Raw genomic sequence first — 13,072 nt, forward strand, 5'->3', positions numbered from 1 at the left:
CTTCAATTTATTTTTCTTTTGGATTTGGTCTCTGTCCTTTCAATTGATATTTTTTATTTGAATTATCTTATAGAATTAAAATTTATTTTCATTTTCATTTTCCTTTAATTTTTAAGTTTGTGAGATTTTTTCTCCATTCTTTTAATTGCTATTTATTTTATTTGAGATCATTTTAAACTTGATTTTTTTTTTACAATTTCATCCTCTATTTTTTATTGCTATTTGCTTACTTTGGCAAAACTTTTAAATTGATTTTTTTTTTCGTTTTCAACCTTCAATATTGAATTAGGCTTCTTGATTGAGTTCGAGTCTACGATTTAATGAGTTATAAATTTTAAAGATTAACCCAAGTTTAGGAGATTCGTTAAAGTTTATTTTTTTTCTTATAATCTTATATTTTTTCAATTTCATCCTTCAACATTAAATTTAATTGGAGATTGAGTTTCATTATTATTATTTTTATTTGCTTTCTAAAGGTTTTTTCACCAATCTTAAAATAACATTTGTCGGTCTTTTTTAATTTTAATTTTTTTTTGTTTTGAATTAAATTAAATCAATTGCTTAAATATTAGTATATCATGCTCACTTCATTATTTTTTAGTTTGCTTAAATAAATCTTTTTTGGGTTATTTTTTTTTAATTTTCAACCTTCAATATTTAAATTGATTAAATTAGGCTCCCTATTTTGTTTTGATTGAGGTTTCATAGGATTAACATAGTCTCATATCTTGGATCAAGGGTTAACCATAGTTGGCTCAGGTCGAGTCAATATATCATCGTCTTAATATTTTTTTTTAAAAATATTTTGTTTAATATATCATCATCTTATTAATATTTGATAGAAAGACCAAATACTTATAAAATGTAAAGTACAAGAATTGGATAAAACAAAATTTAGGGATCAAACTAACAAACAATTGAGTAGAGGGACCAATTGCAAAATTAAGATTTAAGCCCTAGAAATTCTAGCAGTCTATACTACAAGCAAGAGGGAACCCTAGCAATTCTGTATTAGCTAATGCTCTGCCATGCTCTTCCGTAACCGGCATATTGCCGCCTCCAATCATCATCACCTCCTATAAAAACACCAATACGCCAACCTGTTCTTTCTTTTTCTTCACAGATGGTTAAGATTGAAATCTTTTCTTGATCTTAACAAATCAACACAAATAGTTTCTGACATTAATCTATGGAAACGATGTCTAGTGGTGACACAAACATGATGCAAGATTCAGATTCAAATTCGCATCAACAACCCCATATTTTGCCTGGAAACATAAGACAAATATTCCAACATGCCATCAATGATGTTTTTGCAGTAAGAGCAGCCATTCGAAGCACAAACCAAGATGGTAATAGCAATACTACTGCGAGGCGGTTGCCAGCATCGAGGGACGCAATTGATGCCATGCCAAGAATAACAGTACAAGAAGGTGGGAATGATTGTGCAATTTGTTTAAATGAGATTGGAATCGGTTCTGAACTTAGAGAGATGCCTTGTAAACATGGGTTTCATTCGGGTTGTATTGAACAGTGGTTGAGGATTCATGGGTCTTGCCCTGTTTGTCGGTTTACGATGATGCCTGTGGAAGGAGCAGAGGTCGGGGCTAGTGGATCTGAATCTTAGTTTAGATTTTTTGATTATGGGTTTTGTTAAAGACTTGTCTGGAACATTGTAAGGCCATGCTTGCTTTTACTAAAAATTAATAGGAATTGATAAGGTTTTTTTTTCATTTCTTATTTTATGTTGTCCTCAATTAATTAATGAAAAGTGTAAACATAATGTATGCTTTTTTATTTATTTATGAATTTTTGTATAATGTTCTTGTTACATTTTGATTACAGAATTTTTTTTAGTTCGATTGTGTTGAAGCCTAATTGAGGCTCTCTCATTTTATTTTTATCATTCATCTTTTATTTTTTTAAGCTACCATGTCCAGCTCTGCAAGCTACAACTTCATCTACCATTGAACTAGCATTTCCATCTTTTAGGGTGAGTTATAGGTGACATGGACAAGCTATCCTGTGATATGTGATAGGATAAGCTATACAATATAATTGCCATCTTACCATGTAAGTTGCTTAAGATTTTTTTTTATAAAGTAAGCTATATATTCCTAAGTTTGTGAGAGAGAAAAATGATTTTTTCTCATCTCAACTTAAAAGAAAATTGTCTATTTCTCTATGTCTACTCCTTTTACATAAAAATCCACCTAAAAAACCCTAAATTAACTTTAGTATCATAGGGTTCTTTTGCAAGCAACACTCACCATCTAGCCTATTGTTTTCCGCTAAGAAAACCCAGATTCAGTGAAGTTTTTTCAAGTCTTATCAGTGGCGCCATCCATAGAAAATTGAATATAAACCTTGTATTTTTCTTTATCACTCATTTATAACCTACTCATAAAGCTTTCATGTTGGATAGCATTAAAACACCAGGAGGACGAGTTACTGACCTCCTACCATCCTTATCAACTCTAATGGACCTTTAACAACTCGCCTAATAGATGAGAGAAGTCACTAAGGCTGTGCTAGCTACTTAGCAACAACTCAGGGCTCTCTTTGCTTATCCACAGAGTATACAGACTATTATACAACCACCTGCACCTCTTTCTGTTGTACCAATTTCACCTCATATGCAATGACAACCCTAATTCTCATAAATGACAACTTAAATTAAGGTGTAAAAGATAATAGACAACATATTATTTATCCTGTAATAAGTAGATCACGTTACCACGAAGAGCCTTCTCATGAAGGATCCTTGAGATATGATCTTCATCAATCAAAAGGCAAGGCTCAAGGCCATAACCTTCACCATCGACCTCGTTCTCCTACAAAATATCATTCCAACACCCCACAACCTAAAAGGCTACATATTGAAAAAAGAGAAAAGACTCAAGTCAGATAATAGATTCATCACTATGACAGTTTTTTGAATACTCATCTTTTTAGAGACTTCATAGTTTCCAAGATGAACTTAAACTATTATGATGACTTGTCTAACCCTATGAAACATCTCTAAAATGTAAGAAACAGCTTGGAATTAGTGATTTAAGATACCAATTCCACGTGTAAAATACTCCCTATCACTTTTTAAATATTTACACGAGCTTGGTATCACAATTTAAAGCCTGGTTCCATATCTAGTTTTTAAAACTTGTGTAATATATTGATCACTCATTTCAGCACGAGTATTCTTGTAAAAAAAAGTTCAACTGAACTCTTCTTCATCACTCAGCTTGAGGGAGAAATCACAAGAGCCTACTTGAAAAGATTTAATGAAGAGATGTTAAAGGTGGAAAACTTGCTAGAACTAATGGTTATAGAAGCCTTGATTAATGGCATACACAACTACTTCTTATGGAAATGTCTTATGCACTACCTGATAAAAGTCTTTTCAATATGAAACAAGCTATGAAAATCATACCTATGTGGAAGAAGCAAATGTATCACGACAAAAGTTGCCAAGATGAACTTGGACCACCATGATGGCTTATCTGATCCCATAGAGTATGTCCAGAATACAAGATTTATCCTTTCAATGTGTCTCCACTACCAGTTTCCTCCTATTTGATACCTTTAGGGTTGAGGCCTTTGATGTTGTTGTGGCAATATCCTCTTCACATGTTTGTTGATGAATGCGGGTTTAACATTTCTTCTACTATCATTCTTCATATTCAAGTTTTTTCCAACTTGTTGTTTTTGGAAGTAAGGCCTTTCTTGCCTTTGCCATTGCTTCCTTTTTTGTAAGTTGTCTCTCAATTTTAGATATTTGAATTGAGGCCTTACTTGTCCATGACTTGTGTTCCTTATTTGCTGGAACACTTTCCTTGTTCCTCCATTTATGGAATTCCAGCGAGAAGCCTTTTTAGGTATCTTTTTAACATTGGGTCCTTGTTTGTTTGGCATTTTACCTTTCAGTACCCACAATAATTTTTAAGAATTCCATTTTTCTTTAATCTACATTTATGCAAGAAATGGTCTTTTTTATTGCAAAAATCACATATAGAAAAACAACTATACATAGTAGATTGATTAACATGCTCATTTGATTTTTGTTTTTCTACACAATTAGAACCTAAACCACTTTTATTTATGCTTTTGTTTTTTCCTCCTAACAAAACATCCAAGTTATCTCTACCTTGAGTAAACTTGGCTAAAGTTGAAGTCAAGTCTTCAACTTGTTTTTTAAGAGCATCATTTTTATTTTTCAAATCTTCTAACGATGATGGACAACTAGCAATAACCATTATTATGGTGGAATGGTTCAAACATAATCATATGGAATAGTGGAATGGTGAATCAATATTCTTGACATAACTATTGTTATCATGGTGGATTAAGATTCACCAACACAACCATATGAAAATGGTGTACCAAGAATCTTGACATAACCACAAACTTTTACTCCTATAACTATCGGGTCTTAGTGCCATAATATCAATCATTCCTTGTAATAAGCATGTCACCAGTATTCACATCCTAATTATAAGTTCACACTTCTCACATTAGGATGCAAAACCCCCCTTTACATTTGAATTTTTTGTAAAGTAATTTTTTAACAATGTAGTTGTTAAAATTTACATGGAGGGAAAATGATAATATAAATACAAAAAAGCTTCGTTTTTTTTTTCAACTCAGATGGGTCGAAGCTTGACTAAGCCCACAAAGATTGGTTGGGCCCCATAAAGATTGGTTGGGCTGAGACCCAACCAAGCCAATCAAAGCTCAGTTGGGCTGAGGCCTAATAAAGCCTTAAAAGGCTCGGTCTTGCCCTAACCCACCATCTTTTCTCCCTTATTACCCATCTCTCATTTTTTTGGGTTGCTACATTGAGTTGTATAAGCTAAAAGTTCATCTACACTTCAACTAGAATTGCCACATTTTAGGGTGAGCTATAGATGGCATGGGTAAGCTATCCGTGATAAGATATGCTATGCAATAGAACCACCACCTTACCAGGTAAGTAACTTTAGATTTTTTATAAGGTAAGCTATATATTCCTAATTTTAAAAGGGAGAAAGAGGATTTTTCTCATCTTAATTGTCGCGGGGCGACGTCAAACAACGCGTTAATGCCTCCTAAGAGGTGTGTTGGAAAAAGGAAGGGATTTTGAGTATAATCATAAAATTATGATTATAAGATTCAAGAGTCGCCATCTAGTATTAAGGTTACTAGGAAACCTATGGTCTACGAGAGTTCGGATAAGGGACTGGATGTGTAAGAGAAAGGCGCATCAACTCCAGTGTACCCTACCTAAGGTAAGTTGCATTGTTCTTTGATTGTTTTTCTAGGTCAAGTTTCTATTTGTTAGTCTCATCTAAGGTTCAAGGTAGATCTCCTTTTGTGAGGAAGTATTTACCTTATCAGGTTAAATCATAACCATTCTAAGGTCTAAATTTTAGCATCGCATTTATTTTGCATTTTGTATCTTTAATACCTGAGGGTATACTCTATTGTGTAGTTTTACACCCTCAAATATTAAAGTCTACAGTTAAACTCTAACACTTTAAATATAAAGTGAACAAAATAATTGGTGAATGATTTTTTATATTTTGGTTAAACCTTAACGGATAATCATAAACTAGCTATGATATTGATTAAAAAAAAACAAATAAGAAAAATTTCAATTTTTTTGTTTTATTATGAAAATATGCTTGGAAAACTTTTAAGATTTGACTGTATACATGAAAACAAAATATTTTTTGTTTTTGATTTTTTTAAAAGAGGAAATTAATTTAAATTTTTTTTAAGGAAAGTTCTGGAGAAAACCATATATTTTAATATCGAATCTATATCCTACAGTGCAAATATACAACCCGATATTATGCATAATTATTTGAAAAACATGGGAGAAAATAAAAAATATTTTGAAATGACCCTTGGAAATTTTTTGGATTTTTTTTTGTTTTTTTTGCTAATATTATATTATTAAATATAAATTGGGCTGGACCAGACTTAGCCATCGGGTTGGGACAAAATAGGTCCAGCCAGACCTAGTCGGGATAGGCTGATAGACGGCCTAACAGACCATTCTTCTCTTTTTTTTTTAGGGTGGGCTGGACCTGTCTTAGCCATATGGGCTAGGTCGAAACGGGTCTAGCCTACAGTCCATATGGTTACTGGGCCCAACCCATCAACCATATTAATTAGTTTGCCTTCTACATATAGTGGCTGGGGGGAAGGTTTTGGGGGATAAAGAGAAGTGGGTGGCTTGCCTAGTTGGGGGAGAAGAAAGGCCGGCGACATTTTTAGTGTTGTAGGGAAGACCGACAAGTGGTTGGTGGCGGCAACGATGACTGAGACGCGATGGAGAAAGTGGGGGGGAAGAAAAAGTGAGCAGAAATGATTTTTTCTCAACTTTGGTTTCTTATTTCTCCTCTTTCTGGCCATGAATTCCACCCCCTATTTATAGGAGGTGGAATATGGATATTTTGTCTTTAATGGTGCCAAATCTTGGCCCTTGATTCAGCTCCAATGAATCCTAACCGTTGGCTCAAAGTGGCTATTATAAACTGTTAAATTTGTCAGTTGAAGGCTGGTTGGGTTAGCCACTTTGGGGTGACACCACGACCGTTATGGTGTCAATCGGACAGAAAGGACCATACTAAGGTGTTGTAAGACGTCAGACTATCGTTTGCATGCAAGTTTTGTCAAATTTGTTGGAGAGATGAAGCATTAAATACCTTAGAAAGAAAGCCATCGAAACAACTTTTTCTTACTTAAATGAAGAAGAAGATGATTAGTTACGAGACGACGCGTTGTCTGGTCCTTTTGTTTTACTGTTCAAAACGATGATGTTTTAGACTTTTAGGGTTTTAAATTAGGGTTTTGGCCAAAGTTTATTTTGGTCTTTCATCTTTTAATTTATTTCAATTGCACCCCTAATTGACCCTAAACTTCTAATTTTATGCAATTTTATCCCTGCCGAATTTCAATGTTAGTCCTGAATTTCAATTCCTTTTTCACATTAGTCCTTAGTCTTGGATTTATGCAATTTGACTCTCAATTGACTATTAAATGTTTAATTTTCTTCAATTTCACCCTTAATTTCAATCAATGTAGTTCTCATAGTTTGACGCCTTTTACAAAATGGTTATTAGTTGTGAATTTCTTCAATTTAGCCCTTAATTAACCCCAAAACTCTTTCTTTTTTTTCGATTTTACACTTGATTTGAACCAATTGACTTTGTAAAAATTAAATTTGGTAACCTAAAATTCCAATCTTTTTAATTAAGTCCAAATTAAACCCCCAAACTTAATTTTCACCAATTAAGCCCCTAAAGGAAATTTTCCTTGGGTTTGACGTGGTTTTCACTATCAATTCCCCATTTAAAACTCGTTGTCTTTTTTATAATTTCAATTAATGGAGTAGCTATTGTACTAAAATCTTTTACAAATCTTCTATATAAACTAGTCAATCCATGAAAATTTCTTACCTCACTTACCGTCTTAGATGTAGGCCACTATTTTATAACTTTAACCTTAGTCTCATCCATCTCAATACCTTTTGTACTAACAATATATCGAAGAAAAATAATCTTTTCAAAGTAAAAGTCACACTTCATTATATTAATATACAAACTTTCCTTTCTAAGCACATCAAGTACCTGTCTTAAATGGTTCATATGCTTATCCAATCCTTTATTGTAAATCAATATATCATCAAAATAAGCAACTACGAACCTACCAATGAATGCATGCAATATATGATTCATCCATCTCATAAAAGTACTAGGCATATTAGTAAGTTCAAAAGGCATGAGTAACCACTCATACAAACCATATTTTATTTTAACAACAATTTCTATTCGTCACATTCGTTCATTCTAATTTGATGATTAGTTTTGGAAAATAAACAAGATTCATGGAATTCATCAAGCTTATCATTTAATCTAGGATAAGATGTCTATACTTTATCGTTATTTTATTAATTAATCTACAATCAACACACATTCTCCAAGTACCATCTTTCTTAGGTACAAAAAGTACGGGAACAACACATAGATTCATGCCTTCTCGAATGTAACCCTTTGAAATTAACTCCTTCACTTGCCTTTGAAGCTTTTTTTCCCCTCAAGATTACTTTTAAAGGCTGGTCTATTAGGAATAGTCGAACTTAGTACTAGGTCAATCTAATGTTATATTCCTCTCACAAGTGGCACTCCACTTGGAATTTCATTGGTAAATACATCTCCAAATTTTTGTAACAAAGAAATACAAATATTAGGAACATAGGAATCAAGTTTGTTAGTGTTAAAGTATGTCTCCTCATACAAGAGTAAAATCATAGGCATATCAGAAAAATAAACATGTGTAAGATCACTTTGTTTTGTATAAAAATTAAGGTGTTTCCTTAATTTTTTCTACACACTTTTCTTTTCTCACTCTTTCTTTCTTCTCTCCACACTCAACTTTCCTCTTTTGTTTTTGGCTAAATACTTCAAATTTATCTTTAATGGCCAAAACTTTATCCTTAGGTGTTTCACACTCATGACTCACTTTATTTTTACTTAACCTCATATCCTCACCATTATTTTGTAATGAGGTTTGTTCAGTTTTTTTTTTGCTTTTTTTAGATTTAATTGATCTATGTACACTTGTTTAAATGATAATGATGTAAGGGTGTATGTTTTCCCATACTTTTCCAGTGTATGCTTATTTTTAAAACCACCATGCTTGGTTTTCCTATCAAATTGACAAAGTCTCCCCAATAATAGGTGTGTAGCATACAAAGAAATAACTTAAAACCTCATCCTTATACATTCTTACCAAAAATAAGATTAAAACTTGTTTAGTCACCTTAACTTCTCCATATTCATTCAACCATTAAAGCTTATATGGTGTAACATGCTTAGTAGTAGTCAAGTTCAACTTTCTAACCAAAGTTGTGCTAGTAACATTAGTACAACTACCTTTATTAATAATCATACTACATACCTTATTTTTTACTTGACATCTATTATGAAAGATATTCTCCCTTTATTAATCAACATCTTTTTCACTAACCTAAAGTTCAAGGATCTTTTTATAATAAAGGATTCACCATTAACAATATATTCAATATCACTAGCATCTTTAAGTGCTGACATGTTGTCACATTCAAATTCATCATTAACTGCATCATCTCTCAAAATTGTAATCCTTTTATTTGGACACTCTAATGCACAATACTCAAGTTCTTGACACCTAAAACACTTAATCACTCGCTTATGCTTCTACTAAATATCATATCTTCTTTTTTCCTCTATTATCGTAACCTGCTTCTTAACATATGAGGGTTCAACAACTTTAGGTATTTTTATTATCTTTTTTTGTGAATTACATTCTCTTCTAAAATTTGACTTCCAACCCTGAGAGGATCCTAAATAATAGTCTAGCCTTGCACTTCCTTTTCTTTTCAATTATTTTTCCACCTTTATAGCCATATGCACCATATCTTTAATTTCTAAATAATATTGCAATTCAACCACATTAGCAATATATCTATTTAAACCATTTAAAAATGAGGATTGATATATAAAAAGATGACGTTCAAAATCATTTTAGTCGTGTTGTGATTTTCAAGATGAAACTATTCTTAGTAATTAATTAGGATATTAAATGGAAAATACTTATTGTAAAAAAAAAGTCTATGTCTAAATTTTATGTGTTAAAAGAAATGCCATGAAAATTATTACTTATCGTTGTTATTGTTGTTGTTATTACCTTTTTATATTTATATGTAAATGTTATTTGTTATTTTCAGGTCCATCGGGGTTATGTCAGGAGTGATCTTAGTTTAGCTATCTTTTGTTATGTAATTATGTTGTAATTCAAGACACTTATCTCCTATACTTAAAATGTAGTATTGACCTGTAAATTCAAATGTATGACTTTAATCTAATGATGTAATTCTAAGTACCTATTTTAACCATGCATGTTTATAATTGAAATTGGATCCTTCATTTGAATTTCATTATATGATATTATTAGGCATGATATAATTTATGTAATGATAATATGTAGCAATTGAATTATGCATTTTTTTTATGAATTTGAATTTTGTAATAATATTGAATAAGATGTGTTGTGTTGATGATGATTAGTCTGGTTAAGATCCAAGATGATTGGATCGGATTCTGAAATAACATAGGAAGTGTAAATCTAGTATTGTCGATAATTTAGGACCTCCTAGTATAGGGGAGACTCCGCCGAAATTTTAATGGATTTAAAAAAACATTCTTGAAATTTCTAGTTACCTATTGTGTGTTGTCCTAGAAATTTGGAACTGTTACATTTGTTATCAGAGCCACTGGGTACTGTTCCAGGGATTGGAATACCGATGAAATTTTAAAGTGTATTTCAGGATGGTCCGGACAAAACAAGGGACACATACTAACTTACCCCTCGTGCAGGGAGGAGATGATAACATACAGTTTAGGAGTGATCCAGATTGGGATCTGTTGATGACAGATAATGCCACTTATGTACCAGTGGCATCAGCTCACTCCGAGAGGGGTGAATCTGCAAGCTGTCAGAAAGATTCTGGTTCCCAACAAGCAGAGGTATCATTACATGGAGTGTCTAAGAGATAAAGACGACTGGATGGACTTTCGCCTAGGGCGCCAACAGTTGCGACTAATCCATACTCTAATCCTGTTTTTCTGGAACAGATAGAAAAAGCTGTTGCAACAAAAATGGTTGAAGCGTCAAGCTCAACTCCTAAACCAGAAAGGGTAGTCCTTTTAGTGCATTGGGTTAAAGGGATGAGAGAGATAGGTTGTGTGACCTTCTTAGGAGAGGAGGATGTTGAGGTAGCGAGGCATTGGTTAAGAAAGGTGGAAAAGGTGATGACTCAGATGCCAATGCCAAAGGAGTCTTGAGTTGATTGTGCGGCCCAGATGTTAGTTGAGAGTGCCCATTCCTAGTGGGAAACTATGAGAGAGAGGAGATCTAGAGAAGCACTTATATGGAGAGACTTTAGGGAGGAGTTTGATGAGAGATACTACTCATGGCAGCATAGGAAAAAAAATGATCAGGAGTTCCTAGACTTACGACAAAGAGATATAATTGTCCTTAAGTATGAGAGGAGGTTTCAGAATTTGTCTATCTTTGTTTATGCTTATCTCCCTATAGAGCACCATCAGGTAGAGAGGTTTCAAGATGGGCTTCGATAGGAGTTGGAGATGGTGTTGATAGCGATGCCATTTCAGTCCATCCATGAATTAGAACAAGCAGCTCAGGGGATGAAAAAGATAATTCAGGACATACTAAAATTGGTGAGTGAACAAGGCCATATGACTGGGGTCAAGAGGAGAGATTTTGTATAATCTACTAGCAGGTCTCCTCTTTTAAAGAGGGGGAAGAGCAGGCAGTCTTCAAGACAATTTCAGAGGAGGGGGAGTTTTATTGTAGGTGGAGAATCTAGGGGTTCCAGACAGATTACTAATAGGGGATCCTCAGGAGGTTTGGCTCAACAGGGAGCCAATGCTATAAAGTGGGTCTTTTGAGCAGAGGGGACATGTGTATCCATTGTGTGGGAGATGTAACTTGAGACACCCCAGATATTGTTTGGCGACACTAGATAGGTGTTTTATTTGTATAAGTAAGGGGCACCGTTGGAAGGACTACCAATATTTAGGGAGAGAATGTTTTTACTGTGAGGATGCAAGCTATAAGAAGAGAGATTGTCCTCGTAAGAAGCTGCACAGAGTCAGCAGCAGTCGGTTACTATTAATCGACCTGCAAGACCTACCTAGTCTGGGGTGAGTGCTAATCAAGGTCAACCAAAATTCCAAGAGGAGAGGACTTGTGGTAGAGTATACCACATGTCCCAGGAGGATGTGGGAGTTGCACCTGATATAGTGGCATGTACATTACAGTTAGAATCAATGCAAGTTTATGCTTCAATTGATCCTAGAGCTAATCATTCTTTTATAACATATCGAATTGTAGATAAATTGCATGTATTGCCAAGCGAATTAAATGTGGGTATAATGACTAGTACACCTCTAGGGGAATACATATATATTGATAATGTTTATAGGGTTAAAACTATATATCGAAAGGTTAGAATTGAAGGTAGATTTAATACCTTTGAAGTTATACGACTTTGATGTGATTTTGGGTATAGATTAATTGAGTAAATATAGAGCAAAAGTGGATTGTTTCACCAAAATGGTGACAATTCAAGGTATAGGTGGAAAAATGGTAGTATTAAAAGGAGAGAGAAAAGTAGTTCCAAGTTGTTTAACTTTCATCATGACAGCTGGGAAATTGATTAGGAAGGGATGCCATGTATTCTTAGCCCATGTGAAGGAAACAAAGAAAGAGAGTGTTGAACTACCCAATATTCTTATTGTAAGGGAATACCCGGATGTGTTTCCAGAGGAATTACCTGGATTGCCTCCCGTCAGAGAGATTGAAGTCTTAATTAACACTTTCCCAGAAACCAGTTCTATAGCACAATCCCAATATAAGATGACACTTGTGGAATTGGTTGAACTGAAGGTTCAACTACAATAACTACTGGATAAAAGATTCATTTGACCTAGCAATTCCCCCTAGGGAGTTCCAATACTCTTTATAAAGAAGAACGATAGTACCCTTTAGTTGTACATTGACTACCATCAATTGAACAAGGTAATCGTGAAGAATAGGTATCCATTTCTATGGATAGACGATTTATTTGATCAATTGAAGGGTGCCAGAGTCTTTTCCAAGATAGATTTGAGGTTTAGGTATCACCAGTTAAGGATTAAGAATCAGGATATAGAAAACTACTTTCAAGACTCGTTATGGACGTTACGAGTTTCTAATGATGTCTTTTAGGTTAACAAATGCCTTAACAGTATTGGGAAGAAAAGAGCTCCAAAGGCTTAAACTAGATGCTTATGAAACATTCATTGTACCTATTAGCAATTCAAGGATGAATCATCTTAAAGAGAGAGAGAATGATATGATTCAAGAAATGATTCAACAAGAAATTCAGATTCTAGTGTAATTGTGCCTACTATCTAGTTTTACGCTATCGAGCATAACTCTCAATCTTACCATTGGACTAGGTTGAAAGTTTACCAAGATTTTC

The 13,072-nt window shown here is 33.7% G+C and overlaps 1 protein-coding gene across 1 annotated transcript; it reads left to right on the forward strand.

Annotated features, from left to right (window-relative positions):
• The first annotated feature begins 1,198 nt into the window (after positions 1-1,198).
• LOC7463037 (E3 ubiquitin-protein ligase RING1) lies at positions 1,199-10,868 on the forward strand. Its single transcript, XM_024600119.2, has 3 exons — positions 1,199-1,600; positions 10,401-10,550; positions 10,659-10,868. Exons 1-3 carry the CDS (start codon positions 1,199-1,201, stop codon positions 10,866-10,868), a joined length of 762 nt encoding a protein of 253 aa, XP_024455887.2.
• The last annotated feature ends 2,204 nt before the right edge of the window (positions 10,869-13,072 follow it).

Source organism: Populus trichocarpa, chromosome 4, assembly GCF_000002775.5.
Source record: "Populus trichocarpa isolate Nisqually-1 chromosome 4, P.trichocarpa_v4.1, whole genome shotgun sequence".
Lineage (NCBI taxonomy): Eukaryota > Viridiplantae > Streptophyta > Magnoliopsida > Malpighiales > Salicaceae > Populus > Populus trichocarpa.

Bases quoted from the DNA above. Each gene is read 5' to 3' on its own strand.
- LOC7463037 (XM_024600119.2), top strand. From the start codon at position 1,199: ATGTCTAGTGGTGACACAAACATGATGCAAGATTCAGATTCAAATTCG. The intron at 1,601-10,400 runs GTCGGGGCTAGT...CCCCTCGTGCAG, and splicing joins TGCCTGTGGAAGGAGCAGAG to GGAGGAGATGATAACATACA. The intron at 10,551-10,658 runs GTATCATTACAT...TTTCTGGAACAG, and splicing joins CTGGTTCCCAACAAGCAGAG to ATAGAAAAAGCTGTTGCAAC.